Genomic DNA, 27,742 nt, shown 5'->3' on the forward strand with positions numbered 1-27,742 from the left:
TTGAGAGGACAAATGGTCTAAATGTCATAATAGGTACAATCAAGATTGTACCCAAGGCTACTTAGGGGAAAAAAAGAAGCATCAGTCTCCAGGATAATTAAGTAAGTAATGAAAAAGAAATTCTCTGCAGGTTTAAGCCACATTGAGATGACAATTGAAATTTGAATTTCATTAACATGTTTTGCACAAGCAAATGCAACTTTTTTTTCTATCCAACACTACATTACTTGCCTTGACTGCAACAGTCCAAGGAGAGACATGTTCAGCAAGCAATGTTAGGGAGTGGGACAGAGAGGTGATTGCAATGAGAACAGAAACAGGATTGGCCATTTGATCCCTCAAGCCTGCTTCACTATTCAGTAAGACTGTGCTGATGTTTACATCCCTTCCATTTTCCTTGATTCCCTGAAAAGTCCAAACAACTGTCAATCATGATTATGAACTTTTCCTGGTCATTCTACATCCAATGGAGAAGGACTTCATTTTTTCCAAATTGTATTTGAAAAACTAATCTATCATTAATTAATCATGGAAGAATACTAAGTGAGGTAGTCCAAGGTATTAAATGATTAGTAAGGTTGTCATGTGATAAGGCCCTTAATTTTATTAACTAGTTGGATGAAACAGATGTTTCAGGTACACTGTACAGATGGAACAATTAACATGTGAAGTAAGAGAGCAGCTGACTTATAGAACATGGTTACCATTTATGCTTTCCTTGACAACTGCCAGCAAAATAAAAATTGGATGTAAATAAAGCTGTTATGTGTATGCTGAGGAAAGAATAAAAGAGCAGAATCATCTCAGTTACAAAAGGGTTGCAGCTGCATCAACATAACACCCTTTAGAGCAGGAGTTCCAACCTGGTATCCATGGCATTTAAAAGGTTGGGAACCAACAGCTCTCTGCATACCATCATTGGATCATGTTATGCAATCATTCTTCAATGATCAACTTGTGATGTCATCAGCACAATTTCTGCTCTGCTTTCAGCTGTCATTGATCCTAATTCACTAAGTCTCAGGAGAATATGAGTAAAAGGTTTGATAGGGAATCAAGACAGGTGTAATCAGCAATGGGTCTCTTCTTCTAACCGTTGGTAACTCTGTATCAAATTACTTTTTCAGTAAAAACACTCAAAACTCTGATAGTGAGGTGGTCCAGTTGAAGTTGCAAGTGAAAGCTGTGGCTCAGCTTGTTCTCAGGGGGTAAGACTAATTTAAATCACTATTTTTCCGATCTTGGAGTACATCTTTGTGAAATAACAGGCCTATCCCAGGATTCTTTGTGGCAGAATGTATTATCTCTAATGTAGACTAACATCTGACTTGGGTAAGCTTCTACTGCAAAGCACATGAGCCATCCTTCATATCTCCAACCTTTGCCTTTCCCCAAGATTAACTTCGGATTATCCCAGATTGAAAAAAAATCATTATTATTTTCAATGAAACTGTGAATGTTGTTCTCTTCTGATATTGATTTCGAGCTATCCACTTCCCCATACTGATGCACCATCAATAACTCTCGAAGACATGAGGCGAGATATAGGCTTTTATTGGCTGGAAGAAAGCACAAGCAGCAAGAGACCACCATGCTACATCCTGGAGACTGAGGGGGGAGCAGTGCCTCCAATCGCCTTTATACAGGGGTCTGTGGGAGGAGCCACAGGAGCAGTCAGCAGGGGGGGCGTGTCCAGACAGGTATATGTAGTTCACCATACATACTCACTCCAGTTCTTCACAAACAGCCCTCAACCCAAAGCGAACTAGCTTCAACTATAAACATAAACCAGATTGCCATTCTTATCTTCAATTTATTTCCTGTTGATACTTAACATTGACGTTCCCAGCAACATTAGTATGTGAATCCCATCCTTAAAAGGCCTCGAGTCCAGAATGGTTGTTGTCCGTGCAGTGAAGAATACTCCCTGATGCACCATCAATAACTCTCGGAGACGGGAGGCGAACGTTAGGCTTTTATTAGCAGCAGAAGTGACCACAACATCCTGGAGACTGAGGGAGGAGCAGTGCCTCCAATCGCCTTTATACAGGGGTCTGTGGGAGGAGCCACAGGAGCAGTCAGCAGAGGGGCGTGTCCAGACAGGTATACACATAGTTTACCACACTCCCACATTACTATTGGTCAGCAATCCTCTCTTCCCAGCACGTGCCCTCTTCTCATTGCTACAATCAGGAAGGAGGTACTCTACAAGAGCCGAAAGACACACACTCAAATGTTTCAGGAACAGCTTCTTCCCTTCTGCCATTAGATTTCTGAATGGACATTGAACCCATGAATGCTGCCTTATTACTTTTGCTCTCTTTTGCACTACTTATTTAATTTCTTTAATCTTACAAGTGTGTTTAAGGAAACAGGGGTTTTAAGCTCCCTATACCGACTATCTTAGTGGTGCAGGCTCTGGTGAATAAAATTGATGATCACAGAGCCAGGGTGCTGAATCAGAGGGACATTAGGACTGTGTGTGTCTTTTGTTTCACGGAATCCTGGTTAACCCCTTCCGTACCGGATGCAGCAATCCAGATCGACGGGTTTACGATACACTGTCAGGATAGATCGATAGAGTCTCTCAAAAGCAGAGGTGGAGGAGTATGCCTCATGACCAACTCTTCTTGGTGCACAAATATATCAGTGCTGTCCCAATTCTGCTCACCAGACCTGGAATATCTAGCAGTAAAGTGCACAAAACAGCGCACCCTAATGCCTTCACCATTGCTCTAGGAGATTTTAACCAGGCCAGTCTGAAAAAAAATCATAAAGCAATTAACATCAACAGATCACTTGCAATACCTGAGGAAACACACTGGACCATTGCTACACCACCATCAAGAATGCCTACCGTGCTATTCCACGCCCTCACTTCAGGAAGTCTGATCACTTGGCTGTACTTCTACTCCCGGAGTATAGGCAGAGACTGAAGACTGCAGCACCAGCAGTGAGGACCAAGAAGATATGGACAAGGGAAGCACAGGAGCGCCTACAGGACTGCTTTGAATCGGTGGACTGGACTGTATTCAGGGATTCATCTTCGGATCTGTATGAGTATGTTGCAGTTGTAACCGACTTCATTAAAACCTGCGTGGATGAGTGTGTCCCTATAAAGACTTCCTGTTCATTCCCAAACCAAAAGCCGTGGATGAACCAGGAGGTATGTTGTCTGCTGAAGGCTAGATCTGTGGCATTCAAGTCTGGAACCACAGGCCTGTACCAGAAAACCAGGTATGATTTGCAGAGGGCTATTTCAAGGAAGAAGAGACAATTTTGAATGAGGTTGGAGGCGACATCGGATGCACGGCAACTCTGGCAGGGTCTGCAAGACACTACTTCCTACAAAGCAAAACCCAATCATATGAATGGGAGCGATGCTTCACTACCAGATGAACTCAACGCCTTCTATCCATGCTTTGAAAAGGAGAACACAACTACAGCTGTGAAGATCCCTGCTGCAGCCGATGACCCTGTGATCTCTGTCTCAGAGGTCGATGTTAGACCGTCTTTAAAGAGAGTGAACCCTGGTAAGGCAGAAGGTCCCGATGGAGTACCTGATAAGGCTCTGAAAACCTATGCCAACCAACTGGCGGGAGTATTCAAGGACATTTTCAACCTCTCACTGCTATGGACGGAAGTTCCCACTTGCTTCAAAAAGTCAACCAGTGCCTAAGAAGAATAAGCTGAGCTGCTTAATGACTGTCACCTGGTAGCACTCACATCGACAGTGATGAAATGCTTTGAGAAGTTGGTCAAGACCAGACTGAACTCCTGCCTCAGCAAGGACCTGGACCCATTGCAATTTGCCTATCGTCACAACAGTCTCCATGGCTCTCCACACAGCTTTAGACCACATGGACAACACAAGCGCCTATGTCAGGATGCTGTTCATCGACTATAGATCAGCATTTAATACCATCATTCCCACAATCCTGATTGAGAAGTTGCAGAACCTGGGCCTCTATACCTCCCTCTGCAACTGGATCCTCAGCTTCCTAACCGGAAGACCACAATCTGTGCGGATCGGTGATAACATATCCTCCTCGCTGACGATCAACACTGGCGCACCTCAGGGGTGTGTGCATAGCCCACTGCTCTAGTCTCTCTATACACATGACTGTGTGGCTAGGCATAGCTCAAATACCATCTACAAATTTGCTGACAATACAACCATTGGTGGTAGAATCTCAGGTGGTGATGAGAGGGCGTACAGGAGTGAGATATGCCAACTAGTGGAGTGGTGTCGCAGCAACAACCTGGCACTCAACATCAGTAAGACGAAAGAGCTTCATTAGGAGTTTGAAGTGATTTGGCATGTCAACAAATACACTCAAAACTTCTACAGTTGTACTGTGGAGAGAATTCTGACAGGCTGCTATCACTGTCTGGTATTAGGGGGCTACTGCACAGGACCAAAAGAAGCTGCAGAAGGTTGTAAATCTAGTCAGCTCCATCTTGGGTACTAGCCTACAAAATACCCAGGACATCTTTAGGGAGCGGTGTCTCAGAAAGGCAGCGTCCATTATTAAAGACCTCCAGCACCCAGGGCATGCCCTTTTCTCACTGTTACCATCAGGTAGGAGATACAGAAGCCTGAAGGCACACACTCAGTGATTCAGGAACAGCTTCTTCCCCTCTGCCATCCGATTCCTAAATGGACATTGAACCCTTGGACACTAACTCACTTTTTTTAATATACAGTATTTCTGTTTTTGCACTTTTTAAAATCTATTCAATATATGTAATTGATTTACTTGTTTATTAGTTATTATTTTTATTTTATTTTTTACATTTTTCTTCTTTCTGCTACATTATGTATTGCATTGAACTGCTGCTGCTAAGTTAACAAATTTCACGTCACATGCCGGTGATAATAAACCTGATTCTGATCTATTCGTTTCATAATTTATAGAGTATTTTATGTATTGCAATAGATTACTGCTGCACAAAAGCAAATTTGATGACATGTGTTAGTGATAATAAATCTGATTCCAGGGTTTTAACCTGCCTAAAAAATGAATTTTTATAAATGTTCAAGTTAGGATATCATCTTTGGAAGAGAACTTGAACAAGACCTTGAGATACTCTCACCAGCCCTCACCAGTTTACTTTTGAATGCTGAGCTGAGGCTGATGCAGTTACTGCAGCAAGTTTGGGATTTGCCACGGTTAGGTGATAGCGGAGAAAACCATTATTTTATATTCAATCACTTAGTGCTACAGGGTCACATTAGGCCCAGGATATGTGGAATAAGGAGTGAAGCGCATCTTTACCACTTCCTCATTGAGTACTACCTTAGGAAAGTACCAAAATGAAAATCAGATGGTGAATATCATGAACTATTTATCTGCCTATTTAAAAGCAACATCTGTTACTGATTTGTTCTGTGATGTTCAACAGCAAGGAAAAGATTTATCCTGCACTGGTTAGAGAGGGAAGAAAGGGTTACATGACCAACTGTTCTCTCAAGTCAGTGAAATTGAATCAGGGTAAATCTGTCTGTTAAAGGAAAATCTAACAAGGCAAGGAATGAATCTTTCCCCTTACCCCACATTTTTATTCTGGTATCTTCCTCCTGCTCAGTCCTGAAGAAGAGTCTCAGCCTGAAACAGCTACTGTTTCACAAACAAGAGAAAATCAGCAGATGCTAGAAGTCCAAGCTACACACACACCAAGTGCTGAAGGAACTCAGCAGGTCAGGCAGCATCTGTGGAAAAGAGTAAACAGTCAACGTTTTGAGCCGAAACCCTTCATCAGGACTAGAGAAAAAAGATTAGAAGTCAGATAAGAAGGTAGCAGAGGGGAGAAAGAAATATAAGGAGTAGGTGATAGTTGAGAGTGCTGGAGGGGGTGAAGTAAAGAGCTGGGAAGTCGATTGGTGAAAGAGATAACAGGCTGGAGAAGGGAGAATCTGACCAGAGAGGACAGAGGCCATGGAGGAAAGGGAAGGGGAGAAGCACTAGACAGAGATGATTGGGATGATGGGCAGGTTAGGAGATAAGAACGAGAGGGAAATGGGAATGAAGAATGATGAGGTGGGGGTGGGTAATTACTGGAAATTTGGGAAGTCGATGTTCATGCCATCAGTTTAGAGGCTACCCAGGCAGAATATAAGGTGTTACTCTTCCAACCGGAGTGTGGCCTCATCGCGGCAGTAGAGGGGGCCATGGACTGACATGTCGGAATGGGAAATGGAATTAAAATGTGTGGCCACTGGGAGATCCAGTTTTTTCTGGCGGTCGGAGCATAGGTGCTCGGTGAAGCAATCTCCCAATCTGCGTGGGGTCTCACCAATATACAGGAGGCCACACTGGGAGTACCAGATACAGTAGATGACCCCAACAGACTCACAGGTGAAGTATTGCCTCAACTGGAAGGACTGTTTGGGGCCCTGAATGGTAGTGAGGGAGGAGGTGAAGGGGCAGGTGTAGCGCTTGTTCTGCTTGCAAGGATATGTGCCAGGAGGGAGATCAGTGGGGAGGGACCAATGGACAAGGGAGTTGCATAAGGAGCGATCCCTACGGAAAGTGGGGGGAGGGGTGGGAAAGGTGTGCTTGTGGTGGGATCCAGTTGGAGATGGCAGAGTCACGTAGAATTATGTGCTGGATGCAGAGGCTGGTGGAGTGATAGGTGAGGACAAGAGGAACCCGATCCCTGGTGGGGTGCTGGGAGGATGGGGTGAGGACAGATGTGCATGAAATGAAAGACATACGGGTGAGAACAGCGTTGATGGTGGAGGAAGGGAAGCCCCTTCCTTTGAAAAAGGACATTCAGTTGTTCTGGAATGAAAAGCCTCATGCTGAGAGGAACTGAGAGAAAGAGATGACATTTCTATATCGACTGTTTCTTCATTTTTACAGATGCTGCCTGACCTGCTGAGATCCCCCAACATTTTGTGTGTGTTGTTTTGGATTTACAGCATCTGCAGAATCTCCCATGTTTTAGAAATTATTTTCATGAAGTTAGGAACTTAGCAGAGTATTTTTTTTGCACAGCATAATAACATTTGCTTTTTAACATCAGGGTTTCTCAGCCCAACAAGGTATTCCTCCCATTTATCAGTTTGGAATCGCCTTCAGATACGGTGATGGAGAACAACACTCTACAGGTGATAGCACACACTTATGAGGTAGGTACAGAACCAAGCATTTCTGAGGTAACTATTTCTACTCACAACCAACTGCAATCCAAGTTTCTACAGGTGTTGTCATTCCTGCATGTGTCCTGCCCTCAGTTTGGATATGTGTGTTGGGAACATGAATAATTCCTTACTGCAAGTGGCTTCCATATCATTTTTCCACAACAAATGTCACAACGTATGTCAGTGATATTAAATCTGATTCTGATTCATTGGGTCAGGGAAGAGACACATGTTGCATTAATTTCATGTCATCCTGAGAGCAAGTTGAGATGCTATTGTTACTGTGAAGCTTTCCAAATAGTATTTAAATATTAAATTGCATTGACATAGTAAGCCTAAAGGAAACTAGTTATTTCACTCTACTTGTCCTGCTGGCATTCTATCTCGATTTCCAGCATGTCTTTCTATTTCCTTTTCTCTTGTGTAATTGTCTAACTTCCGTTCTAAAGGAAAAAACCATTTCCCTCAACACGATCAATGGATTGCACGGTTCCACACTCTAACGATGATTTCAGGTGCCACAGTAGCACAGCAGTTGATGCGATGCTCTTACAACATGGGGCATTGGAGTTCAGGTTGCAATTCTGACATCCTCTGTAAGGAGTTTGTACATCCTTTCTGCGAGCACCCGGGTTTTCTCCGGATGCTCCAGTTTCCTCTCGTGTTCTAAAGATATATTGGTTCGTAGGTTAATTGGTCATTGAAATTGTCCTGTGATTAGGCTAGGGTTAAGTCAGTGGGTTGCTGGGCGGTGTGGCTCATTGGGCCAGAAAGGCCTACACTGTATCTCTAAAATAAAATAAATTTATTTGATTAAAGTAATCAATTATTTTCCTATTGGACACATTAGAACCCAGAAATCCCCAGGTACGATTCCTGGCCTCTGTTCACTTGGGTGGGTTCAGCCCAGGTGTCAATAATAAGATTCTCCTTCACATTGTCTGCTAGAGCAACCTCAAGCCTTCTTTTAGCCCTCCTGATTTCTTTCTTAAGTGTTCTCTTGTATTTCTTATACTCAAGTACCTCATTTGTTGCCAATACCTGCTCTACACTATTCTTTTGAAAACCAAGGTTCCCTAAACTGTTATCCTTGCCTTTTATTCTGACAACAACACATAGTACAAACTCTGTACTCTCAAAATTTTGAAGGCCTCCCACTTACCAAATATACCCTTGCCAGAACACAGCCTGTCCCAATCCACATATGCCAGATCCTTTCTGATAACATCAAGATTGGCCTTTCTCCAATTGATAATCTCAAAACCCGCAGATCTGATCTATTCCTTTCCATAATACTTTGAAACTATGATCAGTAGATGCCAAATTTTCCCCTACACAAACTGTCACATGCCTTGTCTCATTCCTCAATAGCAGGCCAAGTATCACACACTCTCTGGTTGGGACTCTATGTACTGATTAAAGAAACTTCCCTGAACACATTTGACAAATTCTATCCCATCCAACCCTTTTACTGTATAGGAGTCCCAGTCAAAATATGGAAAGTTAAAATCACCTACTATCTCATTCTTGTGTTTCTTGCAATAGTCTGCAATCTATCAACAAATTTGTTCCTCTAAACCATGTGGACTGTTGGGTTGTCTATAGTATTTTCCCACTACAGTGGGCATCCCTTTCTTATTCCTCAGTTCTACTTATGTAGCCTCAGTAGACAAGCTGTCCAGCCTGTCCTGTCTTAGTATTTTCCCTGATACCCTCCCCCTTTAATCCCTCTCACTCTAAAATAGTGGAACCCTGGAACATTAAGCTGTCAGTCCTACCCCTCCTGCAATCAAGTCTCACTGATGGGGTGATCCATGCCCTGAGCACCCCTGCCTTTTCCAACATTGAAATACACACAGCTCAGAACATTAGTCCCACCATGCTTGACCTTTGTATGTAGGCTTAACGACATCTTTCCTCACAAACTGCACGATCTGTTCTGGCACTCTGGTTCTCACCCCCTGCAGTTCTACTTTAATCCCCACACCCTCCCCATGCAGCACTAGCAAACCTTCCTGCTAGGATATTAGTCCCCCTCCAGTTCAGGTGTAAACTGTCCTTTTTGTACAGGTTCCACCTTCCCTGGAAGAGAGTCTTTGTGGGCAGAGGTTAGGAATAGGAAGGGGTCAATAACTCTACTGGGTGTTTTTTTTATATAGAACACCCAATACATCGAGGAGTGGATAGGGAGACAGATTCTGCAAAGGGATAATAATAACAGGGTTGTTGTGATGGGAGATTTTAATTTCCCAAATATTGATTGGCATCTCCCTAGAGTGAGGGGTTTAGATGGGGTAAACACAAAGTGCACTGCAGATGCTGTGGTCAAATCAAGACGTACAAAAAAGCTAGATGAACTCAACAGGTCAGGCAGCATCCGTTGAAAGAAACAGTCAATGTTTCGGATCGAAACCCTTCGTCAGGACTAAAGAAGGAGGGGGCAGGGGCCCTATAAAGAAGGTGGGGGGAGGGTGGAAAACCAATCAGAGGAAAGATCAAGGGGTGAGGGAGGGGAAGCAGGGAGGGGATAGGCAGGAGAGGTGAAGAAGGAATCTAAGGGGAAAGCACTATGGGTAGTAGAAGAAGGCAGAGTCATGAGAGGTAATAGGCAGCTAGAAGAGGAGACAGAGTGAAGGTGGGATGGGGGAAGGGAGAGGGAGGGAATTACTGGAAGTTGGAGAATTCGATGTTTATACCAAGGGGCTGGAGACTACCCAGACGGTATATGAGATGTTGTTCCTCCAACTGAAATTTGGCCTCATCATGGCAGTAGAGGAGGCCATGTATGGACATATCCGAATGGGAATGAGAGGGAGAGTTGAAGTGAGTGGCAACTGGGAGATCCTGTCTGTTGTGGCGGACGGAGCGTAGGTGCTCGTCTAGGTAGTCTCCAGCCGCTTGGTATGAACATCGAATTCTCCAACTTCCGGTAATTCCCTCCCTCTCCCTTCCCCATCCCACCTCTACTCTGTCTCCTCTTCTAGCTGCCTATCACCTCTCATGACTCTGCCTACTTCTACTACCCATAGTGCTTTCCCCTTAGATTCCTTCACCTCTCCTGCCTAACCCCTCCCTGCTTCCCCTCCCCCACCCTTTGATCTTTCCTCTCATTTGTTTTCCACCCTCTCCCCACCTTCTTTATAGGGCCCCTGCCCCCTCCTTCTTTAGTCCTGACGAAGGGTTTTGACCCGAAACGTTGACTGCTTCTTTCAACGGATGCTGCCCGACCTGCTGAGTTCATCCAGCTTTTTTGTAAATCCCCTATGACAACAGCTCACCTCTTTTCCCCCTTCCCTTTGGAGCCACGGAGACAGACAGTGGGGGAGACCTGACCACTGTAAAATGTTACCATTATTGTAAAAGAGCCCATTTTTCAACATACACAGTCAATGGCAGTTGAGGGTTGGAATTATAAAATTGAGGATGAATATAAAGACCATAAGACAAAGGAGCAGAATTAGGCCATCATCATGGCTGATTTATTATCCCTCTCAACCCCATTCTCCTGCCATCTCCCCGTAACCGTTGACTCCCTGATTACTCAAGAAGCTATCAATCTTCACTTTGAATATACTGAATGACTTAGCCTGCACAGCACTCTGCAGTAATAAATAAAACTGCGTGATTTTGACCCCCAACGTTTCCCTGAAAATTGTTGAACAATTAAACATAAGAAAATAGGATTGGGTCCTGTTGCAGTTGACAGAAAATTATCTTTCCTTTTTTAAAATTACAATTCAAACAAGTGGGGACCTAAATGGGCCAAGAATTTTTTCAATTAAAGGCTTGGAATGTATAAAACTCTACCTCACTGGTGTATAAGCAAATGAGGAAGATTGAGTCATATACCTATAGTGAAATTATAATCACAAAGGCTTTCAGAAATAGCAAAATGGCAAGGAAACAGTTTATTCTTGTTCCAATCATGAGGCAATTTATGAAGCAATGCATTAATTGATTTAAGAATCATAAAATGGAATGTGATGTAACATAGCTATTTTTTATCCCCAGCTGCATAACAATGGCCCATCAACAATTAGTAAAGCCCTGATTGAACTCAACTGGCCTGCAGATTTCAATGGTGATGATCTCCTGTTCACATCTAAGTTTGAACCATGGGGTGAAATCAAGTGCACTGTAAACTCCTCCAATGCTGACAAATGGGTAAGATTTCACATTTCAAAAACTTTCTTATGTGTTGGGAATAGGGATGGTAAGATGGAAGACTCATTATTGTGGCAATTGAAAAGCAAAAAAAAAAGTGCAGACATTGGCAATTGGAAATAAGAGCAGAAAGAACTAAAGAGGGGAATTAGGAAAGTTAGGAGGGGCCATGAAAAGTCCTTAGCAAGTAGAATTAAGGCAAATCCAAGGCCATTCTATACTTGCATCAAGACTAAGGATAACTAGACAGAAGGTGAGACCACTCAAGGATAAAGGGAAAACATTTAATTGGATGTTGAGAATGTGAGTGAGGTACTTAATGAGTACTTTGTTTCAGTAGTTACTAAGGAAAAGGATGTGGAGGACCAGGAGATCAGTGTTGACTGTATAAATATGTTGGGGTATTTAGAGGTCAAGGAGGAGGAAGTGTTGGGCCTACTAATACATATTAAGGTGGAAAGGTGGATAAATCCCCAGGGCCTGATGGGATTTACCCCAGGTTATTGAAGGAGGCAAGAGACGAGTTTACTGATGCATTGACCAGTATCCTCAAGTCCTATCTAGCTGGAGGACTGGTGAGTGGCTAATGTTGTACCTCTATTTAAGAAGGGAACAAGGGAAAAACCCAGGAACCATAGACTGGTGAATCTCACGTCAGTTGCAGGGAAATTGCTGGAGAAAATTCTTTGGGATCGGATATATGAGCCTTTGGAAATGCATGACTTAATTAGGGAGAGCCAGCATGGCTTTGTGTGGGGCAGGTTGTGTCTTACCAACTTGATTGAGGTTTTTGACAAGGTGAAGAGAGAGATTGATGAAGGTAGGGCAGTGTATGTTGTCTACATGGATTTTCGTAAGGCATTTGACAAAGTCCCTCACAGGAGGCTAATTCAGAAGATTAAGATGCATGGATCCATAGCAAATTGGTTGTTTGGATTCAGGATAGGCTTGTGCAGAGAAGACAGGGTAATGGTTCATGGGACTCACTCAAGCTGGATGTCTGTAATTAGTGGAGTTCCACAGGGATCTGTCTGTGATGTATATAAATGACCTTGATGAAAGTGTAGGTGGGTGGGTTAGTAAATTTGCAGATGATACAAAGATTGGTGGAGACATGGATAGTGTAGAAAACTGGCAAAGAATACAGCACAATATACAAACGTTTGTAGATCAGTTGCAGATATGGGCTGAGAAATGGCAGATGGAGCTTATCCCAGATAAATATGAGGTGTCGCACCTCAGTAGGGCAAATGTAAGGAGACAGTGCACAGTTAAGGCAAGGTCCTTAACAGTGTTGCTGAGCAGAGAGATCTTGGGATCCAAGTTCATAGCTCCTTGAAAGAGGCTACACCGGTTGATAAGGTGGTTCAGAAGGCTGATGGAAGGCTTGCTTTTATTAGTTGAGGCATTGAGTTCAAAAGTCAGGAAGTTATGTTGCAACTTTATAAAACTCTGGTTAGGCCATGTCTGGAGTATTGCATACAGTTTTGTTGGCCTGACTATGGGAAAGATGTTGAGGATTTGGAGAGGGTGCAGAAGAGGTTTACCAAGATGCTGCCTGCTCCTGCTATCATGAGAGACTGGATAAACTCTGGTTGTTTTCTCTGGAATGTCAGAGGCTGAGAGGAGATCTGACAGAGGTTTACAAGATTATGAGAGGCATAGATAGGGTGGACAGACAGTATCTGTTTCCCAGAATACCAGAAGGCATGCACTGAAGTTGAGAAGGGGTAGGTTCAAGGGGGATGTGAAGGGTAAGTTTTTTACTCAGGGAGTGATGGATACCTGGAATGTGTTGCCTGGTGATGGTACTAGAGGCAAATACATTAGGGACATTTTAAAAGACGTTTGGATAGGCACGTGGATGTGAGGAAGATGGAGGGATATGGACATGGTGTAGGTAGGAGGGATTAGTGTTTGGGTGTTTTTGATTTGCTTTTTAGCTGTTTCAGCACAACATTGTGGGCTGAATGGCCTGTTCCTGTGCTGCACTGTTCTCTGTAAAATACTGGAAAGATGCAATGGGTCAGGCAACATTTATGAGGAGAGAAACTGCGTTCATTCTTCAGATCAATAATTTTTCATGAGAACAAGGAAAAGTTAGAAATCAAAGACACTTAAAGTTGCAGAGAATTTGGAGGGGTGAGAAGAACTAAGAGAATGACTGTGATAGAGTAGAGACCAAGGGAAACCAAATGATATTGGGAATGTTGGTGCTGGCTGAGTGAGGGTGCTGAAGGCTTATTAATCACAACTAAGGAAATGAAGGAATACAGGGGAGAGCAAAATTCCAAATTCTCTCCTGAATCAGTCACAGCAAGGTTTTATATCACTGTTTGTTTGGTCTTTAGGAGGGATTGAATGACCAGCATCATTGTTTGGGTGAGCACAACAAAAATCGATTCTTGATAAAGTTCCAGTATGTTGTACTTAAAATGTTGGAAGGTCACATTTGTGGTCTGGGATACACTCTCAGAATCCACTACCTGGTGGTTACTTTGGAAATAAGAGACTGCAGATGCTGGAGTCTGTGGCAACAAAGAGTCTACTGGAGAAACTCAGCAGCTCAGGCAGGAGGGAAGAGGAATTGCCAACGTTTCAGGTGAAAATGTCAATTGTTTATCCCCCCCGCAGATGCTGCTTGAGCTGCTGAATTGCTCGAGCAGATTGTTTGTTGCTCCTGATGTTTCTTTCCCTGTGGACTATTCCATTTTGTGGAACAGCAGTAATGTCACCTCCAGCTAGTAAAGGCTAGTGAAATTCGATCCTGTAGAAAATGAAAAGGAGTTGCAGATAGTTCACGTACAATTCAGTCTCAATGTTCCTCAGTGAGATTACCAAAGATAATTTTATGATCCAACTTTAATTATATTCAAGAATCTTTAATCATTCCACCCTCCTTTTATTTGTAGGTACAGCCTTTAAGTACAGTGAAGCCTCACATTACTAACATTCGTCGTGAGATGAATAAAAGAGATGTCAGCAAGCCTGAAATATTAATGGAGGAGACCATCTTCAATCTGGTAGAACGATCAACAAAACCTCTTATTAAAAATAACCCTGTGTCTGATGTTCTAATTCTCCTCTATCATTATAAATTCTTTGTGCCAACTGTCTCCAACATTTTATATGATGTAATACCCTGGCACTTTTAATTGCTACAACCTTGCCCCTTAGCTGACATAATCTTTCCACCAATGGATTTCTGTCCATATTCTTTAAAAGGGTTCTGGCCCATTTGCTACATAACTTCAGCTGTCAAAAATACAACAAGATGCAGGATAAGTATAAACCAGTTGCCACAATGGTTTCTGCTCCTGTGATCACGTAATCAGAGCTCTAGCAAGATAGCATCTCACAGTCCACCTCTTCAGTAAATCCAGCTAAGTTCTGAGCATTGGTCAAATTTGAAACACAAAAAAATATTTTTTCACCTGCCGCTCCCAATACAGAATACTATTTAAAGCTCTTTCGATAATATTATTAATAAGACAATTTTTGGAGCAACACATTGAATTAACCTGTTTTACTTTATGACTGGAACACTGTCACCGTCTGACCATTTTGTTATTTCTGAAACTCTCTTCCTTTATGATTACTATTATTTATATATATAATATTGCATGTTTTCATCTGTCATCCTCAGTTCTTTATCCTTCAAGGTAGAATTTTTCCCATTCCATGTCTTTTGTTGACTCTTAGCCCATTTATATTTGAGTTTAAAATGGTCTCTGCATGTATTGGATTTTAATTCTAAAAAGGATAACTTCTGGTCAACTATGACAGTTCCCATCGCTATTTATTGTGCTTAATTGCTCAAGAATTGACAGGTAAATATCGTGGGTCCAAATAATCTTAGATATTGTGGATAAAATTAATCCTGTTTATAGTTACTGTTCTATATATTTGCTAAGTATGCCCGCAGAGAAAGAATCTCAGAGTTGTATGTCGTGACAGGCGGGTACTCTGATAATAAATTTTACTTTGAACTTTGAAATTAAACCATTTTAAACTCCCCCACTACCAGTCTAATCTGAAGACCATTGGTGTTGGATCAATGGAATCTGCAGCCTCACAATAGGATTGCTAAAGACTCTGCATGCTTTAAGAGTTAACCACTGAGATGTGCAGTAATCATAGTTCAGCTCTTGCCTGAGGTTCATCCTATTAGCTCTGACATGAGTAAGGTCTCCATAGGCATCTTAGATCTCCATCGTTTTACCAAATGCACACTGGGCTCAACATGGGTCAGGCACCACTCATTAGCAATGGGTTCTCCACTGCTGGGGTGAAAATACCTACTTCCTGGAGTAAATGCAATAATATCTAATAATAATGCTCATTTTCATTGGAGAAACATTTGAGTTCCCAAATGAGAACATCCTGTGATTAGGCGAGGGTAAAATTGGGGGATTGTTGGGTGGCGCAGCTGGAAGGGCCTGTCCCGTGCTGTATCTATAAATCAATTTATTAACTAAAACATAATTTGGTTTTAACTTAGTTTTTCTCTTTATCTTCATGTTCATCCCACAGTATTCAGAAATACTGTACTTTGGGTGGCTCTAATGAACTTTAATGTTTATATTGGATTGTCTTAATTCTAGACCTGTGACACGATCACCTGTGTGAAACTTTTGTGCGAAGTGGGTCGCCTGGAGAGACAAAAGGCAGCCTCGATAAGCATACAATCCTCTCTCAGAGTAGAGCCCTTCATTAAGGTAAAGCACAAGTTGATGGTGACCAAAAGTGTATTACAGTGATGTAACAACCAACGTAATATATAACACGTAGTGTATACCAGTTAGAGGAGCTTCGATGAGTGTACTGACTAGCGTAAAACTCCGTCCACAATAATGGTAATAAATGGCCTCTCCATCCTTGAACTAAAGTAGATAATTATCCAGAGTTTCCTTCTCTATCCAGTGGCGCAAGATCACTACTAGGAAATGGAAGTGTAAAATTAGGACTGCAGGTTTGATCACAAACATGAGAAAATCTGCTGGTGCTGGAACTCCAAGCAACACACACAAACTGCTGGGGGAACTCAGCAGGCCAGGCAGCATCTATGGAACAGAGTACAGTCGACGTTTCCGGCCCAGACTCTTCATCAGGGCTGGGGGGAAAAAAGATGAGAAGTCAGATTTAGAAGGTCGGTGAGGTGGGGGGTGTGGGGAGAAGTAGAAGGTGATAGGTGAAAGCGAGAGAGGTGGAGGAGGTGAAGTAAAGAGCTGGGAAGTTGATTGGTGAAAGATGTAAAGGGCTGGAGAAGGGGGAGTCTGATGGGAAAGGATAGATGGCCATGGAAGAAAGGGAAGGGGGAGGAGCACCAGAGGGAGGTGATGGACAGGTAAAGAGATAAGTTGAGAGAGGGAAATGGGAATGGGGAATGCTGGAGGAGAGGGGTCCATTACCGGAAGTCCGAAAAATCGATGTCCATACCATCAGGTTGGAGGCTGCCCAGACGGAATATCACGTGTTGTTCCTCCAACCTGAGTGTAGCCTCATCCTCGCAGTCAAAGAGGGCATGGACTGACATGTCAAAATGAGAAGAACTTCTTCATCCCATGCCCCCACCTTCTTACTTGACTTCTTTCCCTTCCCTTTCCAGTCCTGATGAAGGGTCTCGGCCTGAAACGTTGACTGTTTACTCTTTTCCATTGATGCTGCCTGGCCTGCTGAGTTCCTCCAGCATTTTGTGTGTGTTGCTCAGAGGACTGATGGTGATATTGCTGCAAAAATTGAAATTGTACCCAGTTACTGAGAACAATGATCATTTGGACCAAAATATAGAACATTATAAAGTAATGGAAATTTTTCAGAGAAAAACTATAACAATTACATTGTTTTGTTTATTACATGATTCTGATTAACCCAAATCCTCTGTGTCGGTTTCCCACAGCTTCAATTCTTCAAGATTTCAAAAATTTAAAATATTTTGAGAAAATAGAAAGTGAACAATTAAACAAAACTGCACACTATTTTTCTGTTTTGCAGAAGCTTTACAAACAGTATATTTTCCAGTCCAAAGCATCTTTCATTGTGCAAGAAATGCCATACAAAGTACGTCCTGATGAATTCCCCAGAGGCAATATTGTGGTGAGTACTACAGAGGAGATGGTGATTTCAGCTGTTGGAAGCCAATTAATTTCTAGCCACACCTCATCTAAGCTAATATTTTGTGGTGCTACAATTTATCTGCATTAAATACAGTAAGGATTTTGTTAGTGAGCTTTAAGGCCAATGATTTCAGTTTTGTAGCCTAGGGAAAAATACACACACAGGACAACAAATACTTCTCGGGTCTTTAATTCCTTTATCTGTTTTAGATGTTTTAATGCAGAAAGAGGGTATCGAGATAAAAATGGCAAAATGAATTTTAAAAAACAGTTCCCGCTGTTACAATCTCAGTTTAACTTCAGACCACACCCTTGTTATGTATGCAGTATGGAAATAAATAAAATATACAAAACCAATACAGTAGTGGTAATTCTAAAAATAACAATACAAACATTAGAATCCCACCAACCCTGTACCTTATACACAGCATCAAAAATATGAATAAGTACATCTCATCTTAACTAAGAGATGTACTCACTATTGCAGAAATGTGCTTAACTTCCAAACACCTATTGGCTAGACCTTGAAACGAGTTCTCCTCGCTCACGTTATGTAAACAGAGATTAACACTTTCACATTTGGTTATGAAACAATAAAGAAAGACAAATAAACTTTTACAATATATTGCCTTGTAGTTGAATTACTGAAAAGACTGACCTATTAGGCCGATAAGGAAATTCACACAGCCACGCTATTCCAGTACTGATCAATTTACTCGCGAAAATCTAAAGCATCCACGTGTAAAACATATCAAATTACCGATACAGGTGTTCTTACATAGGTAGAGCATTCCTATGAAACCTTTCTTAAGTCAAAATGGCATAAAGCGAAGAACCATTCATTTATATGGGAAAAATTTTCATAAAAGCGAAAATCCTCTTTGTAATGCGAAAACATGTTACCAATGTAGGTCTTTTGTAAAAGCAAAGTGGCATAAAGCAAACATTTGTAAAGCGGGGGTCACCTGTATTCTAGATTTACAGACAAGTAGAAGCAAATTTACATGGATATTATCAAATAATGTTGACCTTTCCTCACCAAACCTACGAAAAGCTCTCAACCATTTTTCTCTCTAGACATGGCAACTCTTCATTACTCTTTTCTCCTAAAGGCACAGGTAGCTATTTTAGCATTACCAAGGTGAATGCATAAGTACATTTTAACAATAAAAAACTGATATTCAATGGTCACCTGGTTACATCAGAAACAGTTTTTTTTCCCTCTGCCATTAGATTTCAGAATGGTCCATGAACACCACCTTTTTATTCCTTTTATTTGGCAATATTTATTTTGTAATTTATACTTTTTTATGTATTTGCACTGTACTGCTGCAAAACAACAAATTTCATGTCAGGTAAGAGTGATAAACCTGATTCTGATTCTAAAAGATTGGTGGGAATCCTAAAGCTGCAGGTGGGAATGGTCTCTTTTCTATTGACCTTTTGCTAATGTTATCACACTGAAACTCTTAGCTGGACACTTGTATGGGCCCCATTAAAAATACAAATTTGATTTATGCAAGAACTGCTGCCATATAACTCCGGTGACCTGGGCCCAATCCTGACCTCTGGTGTTGTCTGTGAGGAGTTTATATGCTCTCCAGTTCATTCCCACATCTCAAAGACAAGCAGGTCGGCCTCTCTAATTGACCCTGGTGTAAGGGATGATTGAACCTGGAGGAGTTAATGAGTAAAGCAGGACCAGCATAGGGTTAGTGGAAATAGCTGATTGATGGTTGATGCAGACATTGTGGGCTAAAGGATTGGCTTCTGTTGTGTAAGAATCTTAATTTACTAACCATCTTATAATCATTGAAGTATATAGACATAAGAAAATGGATTAGCTAATTTAGGCAGTGCAATACCACACAAAGACAATGAAGTAATGAGAACACTTGTATTCTTCTTCAAGATAGTGCCATGAAACCTTGTGCATTCACTAAAAAGGCAGATAGAACCTGGGTTTAATAACTTTTAATCTGCACTATGAACCCTCTTTCCAGAGTACTAGCTTGAAAATGTGACAATTTTAATACTATTGATATCATAGGATCTACTTTTATGCCAGGTGTCTGAGTTGCAGGAATTGTCTTCTTGAAGTAATCATCAGGGTCAAAAATTTCCACTCTAACCATACAGGAGGTGAATATTGAGAATTCAAGACAATCATGGATAAACAGCCCAAAGCCTCACCTCCTGAAAAGACTTCAGTTCTCTGGTCTTTCAGAAATAAATCTGCTTCCCTTTTAAATACCGCCTTTCTCATTAATCTTACTTCCACAACCATCTTGGGTAGAGAATACTGGAAATCTACCACTCTATGAAAAGAAGATTTTAAATGACCATCCTTAATCTTGTAACCATGTCATTCATTCAAGATTCTCCAACTAGTGGAACAATTTCAACATCTACCTTATAATCCCCCAAGCATGTTATATGTTTCAACAAGATCTCAATTTATTCTTCTAAACAGAGCTATATTCTTTGGTGTTTATTTTTACCCTTATTGTAAGTAACTATCGCATCCCAGAATTTAGCCCAGTAGATCTCTTTTGGACTTCTCCAATGTCAGTATATCCTTTCTTAAATAAGTTGACCAAACTGCGCACAATACCATAGGTGTGACTTGACCAGAAATCTATAAATGTAAGAAAACTTCCTTATATTTCTAAACCACAACAACTAGTCATGGAAATACTGATGGACTATCCCACAGAAAAGGAAAAACCTGTATAATGTACAAAATTTACAAATGTATTAATGCAAAGCAAAAGTCTCCCTGATACAGCAGAGATGATCCAAAGGGAAACCAAAAAGATCCCACACTGTCTCAGGTCTAGATGGCAATCAAAAATGGCTGGAATGTGCAACAAAATTTCCATTTCCCCCATTTTTACCAGCGCGAGATTAACTTGCCTTTGTTGGGGGTTGCCTTATGTAGGGATTGAGAGTTGTACCATCCAAGCTGAGTGCTAAAGTGTTGGAGGAGCCACATGCTGTTCAATTAGGCATGGCCAGAATGAAAGCATTGGCTCAAAGCTTTGTCTGGTGGCTTGGGGTAGATCAGCAGATTGCCATGCACTGTCAGGGTACCAACACATCCAGAAGATGCCAAGAGCAGTGGCTCTCCATCCCTGGCAATGGCCTGCATGGCCCTGGCAGAGGTTTTCATATACATTTTGCCAGACCACTCATTGGCACATAGAAACATAGAAAACCTACAGCACAATACAGGCCCTTCGGCCCACAATGCTGTGCTGAACGTGTATTTATTTTAGAAATTATCTAGGGTTACCCATAGCCCTCTATTTTTCTAAGCTCCATGTACCTATCCAGGAGTCTCTTAAAAGATCCCATCGTATCTGACTCCACCACTGTTGCTGGCAGCCCTTTCCACGCACTCACCACTCTCTGCGTAAAAACTTACCCCTGACATCTCCTCTGTACCTATTCCCCAGCACCTTAAAACTTGTGTTAGCCATTTCAGCCCTGGGAAAAAGTCTCTGACTATCCACACAATCAATGCCTCTCATCATCTTATACACCTCTGTCAGGTCATCTCTCATCCTCTGCCGCTCCAAGGAGAAAAGACCGAGTTCACTCAACCTATTCTTTCTCACAAGGCATGTTGGTAATAGTGGATGCAGCCACCAAGTGACCAGAAGTGTTGCCCACAGCTTCCACTACAGCCTCACACACTGTCGGTGTATTGAGAAGCCTCTTCTCAGGGACTGGTGTTCCAGAACTCTTAGTCAATGACAGTTAGTGGCAGAACAGATTCAAAGTTCAAAGTACATTTATTATCAAAGTATGTATATATTATACAACCTTGAGATTCATCTCCTAACAGGCAGCCACAAAACAAAGAAACATATATACACACATTTAGAAGAAGACTGTCTAACATCCAATGTGCATGCCTATAAAAAGGAATAAAACAACTCATTAAAAAGACTGTCAAACACTCAATGTGCAATAAAAAAACATCATGCAAACAGTAACCCGCAACCAGATAACATTTCTGAACTGAAGTCCGTAGTTCAGAACAGAGCTGAGTAAACGTCAAAGATCAATAATCGAAACTGGCCCATGAATGGAATAAGATATTACATCTGCACCGTACCACCCTGTTACAAATAGCTTGGCGGAAAGGTTTGTTCAGAGTCGAAAGAACGCACTACACTGACACTGAATCACCAATTCCCTCCTCGCATATTGCAATGCAGCACACTCCACAACCAACATCTCACCAGCTATACTGTTCATCTGTCATTCCTTGCATTCACACTTGGATCTCCTCAAACGGAGTATGCAGGACAAATTGAGGGTTCCTCAAACAAGGGGGTTCAATGTTTCTCTCCTGGACAAGCAGTCCTGGTGAGGGACTACAGAGTTGATCAAAAGTGAGTACTTGGAAAGACTGTGAACAGAAAAGGACAGTCACCTACACAGTGGAGATTGCATCTGATACCATCTGGAGCAAAGAATTTGACAAGGTCCCTCATGAGAGACTCATCCAGAAAGTCATGAGGCATGGGATAAGTGGAACCTTGGCTGTTTGGATTAAAAAAAATTGGCTTAAAGGAAGAAAGCAGAGGGTAGTTGTGGAAGGAAAGTATTCTGCCTGGCTGTCGATGACTAGTGGAGTGCTGCAGGGATCTGTCCTGGGACCCCTGCTATTTGTGATTTTTATAAATGACCTGGATGTAGAGCTGGAAGGATGTGTGAGTAAGTTTGCGGATGACATGGAGATTGGAGGAGTTGTGGATGGAGCTATAGGTGGTCGAAGGTTACAAGAGGATATAGACAGGCTGCAGAGTTGGCCAGAAAAATGGCAGATGGAGTTCAATCCGGACAAGTGTGAGGTGATGCATTTTGGAAGGACAAACCAGAAGACTGAGTACAGGATTAATGGTCAGTTACTTAAGAGTGTGGATGAACAAAGGGACCTTGGGGTTCAAATCCATACATCCCTCAAGGTCACTGCACAGGTTGATAGGTTAGTTAAGAAGGCCTATGGGATGCTAGGCTTCATTAACAAGGGGATTGAGTTCAAGAGTAGAGAGGTCATGTTGCAACTCTACAAATCTCTGGTGAGACCGCACTTAGAGTATTGTGTTCAATTCTGGTCACCTCATTATAGGAAGGATGTGGAAGCTACGGAGATGGTGCAGAGGAGATTTGCCAGGATGTTGCCTGGTTTGGAGAACAAGTCATATGAAGCAAGGTTAGCAGAGCTGGGACCTTTCTCTTTGGAGTGTAGAAGAACAAGAGGAGACTTGATAGAGGTCTACAAGATTATGAGAGGCATAGATAGGGTGGATAGTCAGTACCTGTTTCCCAGGGCACCAATAGCAAACACCAGAGGGCATATGTACAAAATTAAGGGAGGGAAGTTTAGGGGAGACATCAGGGGTAAGTTTTTTACACAGAGGGTTGTGAGTGCCTGGAATGACTTGCCAGGGATGGTGGTGGAGGCTAAAACATTAGGGGTATTTAATAGCCTCTTGGACAGGTACATGGATAGACAATAGACAATAGGTGCAGAAGTAGACCATTCGGCCCTTCGAGCCTGCACCGCCATTTTGAGATCATGGCTGATCATCTACTATCAATACCCGGTTCCTGCCTTGTCCCCATATCCCTTGATTCCCCTATCCATAAGATACCTATCTAGCTCCTTCTTGAAAGCATCCAGAGAATTGGGCTCCACTACCTTCCGAGGCAGTGGACCCCCACAACTCTCTGGGAGAAGAAGTTTTTCCTTAACTCTGTCCTAAATGACCTACCCCTTATTCTCAAACCATGCCCTCTGGTACTGGACTCTCCCAGCATCTGGAACATATTTCCTGCCTCTATCTTGTCCAATCCCTTAATAATCTTATATGTTGCAATCAGATCCTGTCTCAATCTCCTTAATTCCAGCGTGTACAAGCCCAGTCTCTCTAACCTCTCTGCGTAAGACAGTCCGGACATCCCAGGAATTAACTTCGTGAATCTACGCTGCACTTCCTCTACAGCCAGGATGTCCTTCCTTAACCCTGGAGACCAAAACTGTACACAATACTCCAGGTGTGGTCTCACCAGGGCCCTGTACAAATGCAAGAGGATTTCCTTGCTCTTGTACTCAATTCCCTTTGTAATAAAGGCCAACATTCCATTAGCCTTCTTCACTGCCTGCTGCACTTGCTCATTCACCTTCAGTGACTGATGAACAAGGACTCCTAGATCTCTTTGTATTTCTCCCTTACCTAACTCTACACCATTCAGATAATAATCTGCCTTCCTGTTCTTACTCCCAAAGTGGATAACCTCACACTTATTCAAATTAAACGTCATCTGCCAAGTATCTGCCCACTCACCCAGCTTATCCAAGTCACCCTGAATTCTCCTAACATCCTCATCACATGTCACACTGCCACCCAGCTTAGTATCATCAGCAAATTTGCTGATGTTATTCTCAATGCCTTCATCTAAATCGTTGACGTAAATTGTGGGCAGCTGTGGTCCCAATACCGAGCCCTGTGGCACCCCACTAGTCACCACCTGCCATTCCGAGAAACACCCATTCACCGTAACCCTTTGCTTTCTATCTGCCAACCAGTTTTCTATCCATGTCAATGTCTTCCCCCCGATGCCATGAGCTTTGATTTTACCCACCAATCTCCTATATGGGACCTTATCAAATGCCTTCTGAAAATGAAAGAAAAATGGAGGGTTATGGGGTAGTGTGGGTTTAGTACTTTTTTAAAAAAGAATTATATGGGTCAGCACAACATGGAGGGCTGTACTGTGCTGTAGTGTTCTATGGTTCTGTGGTTCTATTAACATATCACTCAGTTGAGAAGAGCGGAGTTAATTGTTAGAGAAGAAAAGTGTTCAGAGCTGTCAGAACCATTTCCTGCAGTTCCAGAGTCAACTCCTGCAACCACCACGGAGGAGGCCCCAGAACCTGAGATTGTTTCACAGCCACAAGTATCACCTGCTGAGCACAATGACCCCCACTTGTCAGGAAAGACATTATCCCACAACAGTTAAAAATCCTCCACAATGATTAAATCTTTAGGCCTGAATGGAACAATTTAAAATTTTCTATGCTGTGGATGCCACAGCATCCTGGTTACATCCTAACACAACACAGATAGTAGTTGTGTAATATAGCATTGTGTGTGTGTGTGTCTGTGTCTGTGTATAGATGACTAAAGAGTAATACGTTACATATTTGAGTTGAGAATCATTCTCTATTGAGTTGGAGTTTATAGCTAAGCGAGGAGGAGTGCTGTGTATTTAATATTTCAGTAATATTGTAAATATATTGTTTGATTAAGTATTGTTTGTTTGCATAAATCATTATGAGTTGTATGTAAGAAGTACATAAATAATATACATTACGTCACCACCATGTCACATGTGCCTGTGTCACTAAAGCAAAACTGAGCATACCTGTTCTCCTGGGCTCCCATGTTTCTGGAGAACAAAATAACCATTTGCAACACCTGCTTGCTAACTTTTTGGGAGAGTTGTGATAATAGAATTTGGATCCTTCTGTACTTTGCTCATCTGCAATCTTTCTCTGTTTAGATAATTCTCCCTTTTCAAGTCATCTTAGCGAAGAGCATGACCTCACACTTTTCCACATTAAAGCATTAAACTCTATTTGCCAAGTATTCTCCCGCTCACTCAACCTGTCCACATCAAGTTGTAGACCCCTAATATCCTTATCACAACATTCTCCCCTCCACTTTTTGCAATATTAAGTAATAGCTTATATATTGTCCTCTTCCTAGAGCAATAAGTAATCTGCTCAGAAATGAAAACTATTAAGTCAAAGTTCAAATCACACCATAGCAACTCAAGATTTTTAAAATCAAATCTTGAGTTCAAGGGCCGAGAGGTAATGCTACAGCTGCATAGGACCCTGGTCAGACAACACTTGGAGTACTGTGCTCAGTTCTGGTCATCTCACTACAGGAAGGATGTGGAAACCACAGAAATGGTGCAGAGGAGATTTACAAGGATCTTGCCTGGATTGGGAAGCATGCCTTATGAGAATAGGTTGAGTGAACTAGGCCTTTTCTCCTTGGAGCGAAGGAGGATGAGAGGTGACCTGATAGAGGTGTATAAGATGATGAGAGGCATTGATCGTGTGGATAGTTAGAGGCTTTTTCCCAGGGCTGAAATGGCTATCATGAGAGGGAGCAGTTTTAAGGTGCTTGGAAGCAGGTACAGAGGAGATGTCAGGGGTAAGTTTTTACGCAGAGAGTAGTGAGTGTGTGGAATGGGCTGCCAGCAACAGTGGTGGAGTCAGATACGATAGGATCTTTTAAGAGACTCCTGGATAGGTACATGGATCTTAGAAAAATAGAGGGCTATGGGTAACCCTAGGTAATTTCTAAGATAAGGACATGTGTGGCACAGCATTGTGGGACTAGGGCCTGTATTGTGCTGTAGGTTTTCTATGTTTTTATAATCTTGGAATTTTAAATCAAAACTTAGTCCCAGTGCTCGAATGTCATTTAAAAACCTGAATTACTTCACTAATGTCCCACAAGTAAAGAAATCTGTTGTCTTAACCAACATGTGACTCCAGCTTGGTCAATACCAAGTAGTCAGTAGTCAGACCAGTGACTATTACCTCAGTTCAGAGGATGTTAGGGTTGGAATGACAGTGATATCCACATAGTGTAATTGTATAAAAAAGAAGCCACGTATCAACTTTCTGATAGTTTTGAGAAGTGCTTCCTTCCTCTTAAATTTCTTCTGAAATTCACTGGCAAGTAAACAAGTATAAAATCTGACACGATTTTAGAGAAATTCAAGAATTTTCTTAAATATAACTGGTGTGGCTTCAAAGTGTCTGTTTGAACATCTGTGAGCACCCTATATTTTTGTTAGAAGTGATACTAGGGACTTCCGGTAAGATGGTGATTGTTTAGCTGCTCCGAACTTTTGTTCCGTTACTGTCGCTACCTTTGCACTAAATGTCTCCATTTCTTAAACCTTAGTTAGGAATTATTTCGGTATCTCTTACTTGCCTGTGAATATATCTAACTTACAATGTCTAGCAAGAGTTCTAAATCCGGGAGAAAAGAAGCTATGACCCCGTCGGATGAGACGGTGGTTGCGCTGGGAAAGCTCCGAGACGAAATCTTAAAGGAATTCAAAACCACTTTCAAACAGTTAGAAGACAAACTGGATCGGATCAACGATAAAGTGGACAAACATGCTGAACACTTATCTCGCATCGATTCGACTTCTGAAGATTTAGAAAGTCGTGTTCGATACTTGGAGACTCTCTGTTCCAGCTTAGAGGAAAATTCTAATAAACTTCTTTCCAAAATGGTGGATCTCAAAAATCGCAGCAGATGCTGCAATATCAGAATTCTGGGACTACCAGAGGCGACTGAAAAGGGATCAACCGTGAAGTTTTTCGTCAAGTTTCTCTGTGAGTTATTCGGGAAAGATTTGCTTCCGAAGCCGCCCGAGCTCGAACGGGCACACAGAGTTTATGTTCCCCCCAGAATTCTGGGCTCCCGTCCGCGACCAGTAGTCTTGTGTTTCCATCAATACCAGGTAAAACACAGTCTGATTGTGGAGGCACGTAGCAGAGGTTCTTTTCCTTTCCAGGATACAACCATTCGCTTTGTGGAAGATTTTGCACCCCAGACCTTAAAGATGCGCGCTGAGTTTAAAGGCGTAATGAAAGTGCTTTTTGATCGTGGTTTCAAACCTTCCCTTCGTAATCCTGCTGATCTACGAATCAAGCTTAATACCGGGGAATTCAAGTGGTTCAAATCAGCAAAGGAAGCTGAAGCGTTTGTGGCAAGTCTTCCGGCTATCCAGTCATCTTTGGAATCTGATTGGACCTCCTAAAATGGTGGATAAGTACTCCTCGTAGTAAAATTACTTTCTCTGGACTCGGAATTCACCTGAATCACTCAGACATTATTCATTGAAACTTTAAGGGCTGTTGACAATCTCTCCCGGGATTTGGTGTGTGTGTAACCTATTTTTATTCTTGTATAACTTTACCAACAGAGTTCTACAACTAACTCTAACTTGTTTTGGAGGTTCGAAGTCTTTAGTGAAGGCCTCCCTGTTTGTCGGTTCACAGTTCAACTGCTGATTTATTTTTCCTTTGCTTTAAATATTTATTTATTTTATCTTTTTCCTTTCTTCACCCTTTTTCTAATCTCTGAGTTTTTCTCTCCCTTCTCTGTAAATGGTTGACAAATACTCGTCTTGAATTTATAATTTTCCCCTTCCTCTTCTTTTTTCTTTTTCCTTCTTACCTCTTTTTTCCCTTTCTCTTACT

The 27,742-nt window shown here is 42.0% G+C and overlaps 1 protein-coding gene across 1 annotated transcript in view; it reads left to right on the plus strand.

The window, feature by feature from the left end:
- The window catches only part of LOC140741028 (integrin alpha-8-like), a 157,045-nt gene that overhangs the window by 119,814 nt on the left and 9,489 nt on the right, over positions 1–27,742 (plus strand). Inside the window, exons 23-28 of the mRNA XM_073070660.1 lie at positions 1,128–1,208; positions 7,030–7,135; positions 11,159–11,311; positions 14,224–14,334; positions 15,916–16,029; positions 17,306–17,407. Of these exons, the coding sequence (XP_072926761.1) occupies positions 1,128–1,208; positions 7,030–7,135; positions 11,159–11,311; positions 14,224–14,334; positions 15,916–16,029; positions 17,306–17,407 (667 nt within the window). The remainder of the gene's footprint in view (positions 1–1,127; positions 1,209–7,029; positions 7,136–11,158; positions 11,312–14,223; positions 14,335–15,915; positions 16,030–17,305; positions 17,408–27,742) is intronic.

Source organism: Hemitrygon akajei, chromosome 18, assembly GCF_048418815.1.
Source record: "Hemitrygon akajei chromosome 18, sHemAka1.3, whole genome shotgun sequence".
In the NCBI taxonomy this organism is placed as follows: domain Eukaryota; kingdom Metazoa; phylum Chordata; class Chondrichthyes; order Myliobatiformes; family Dasyatidae; genus Hemitrygon; species Hemitrygon akajei.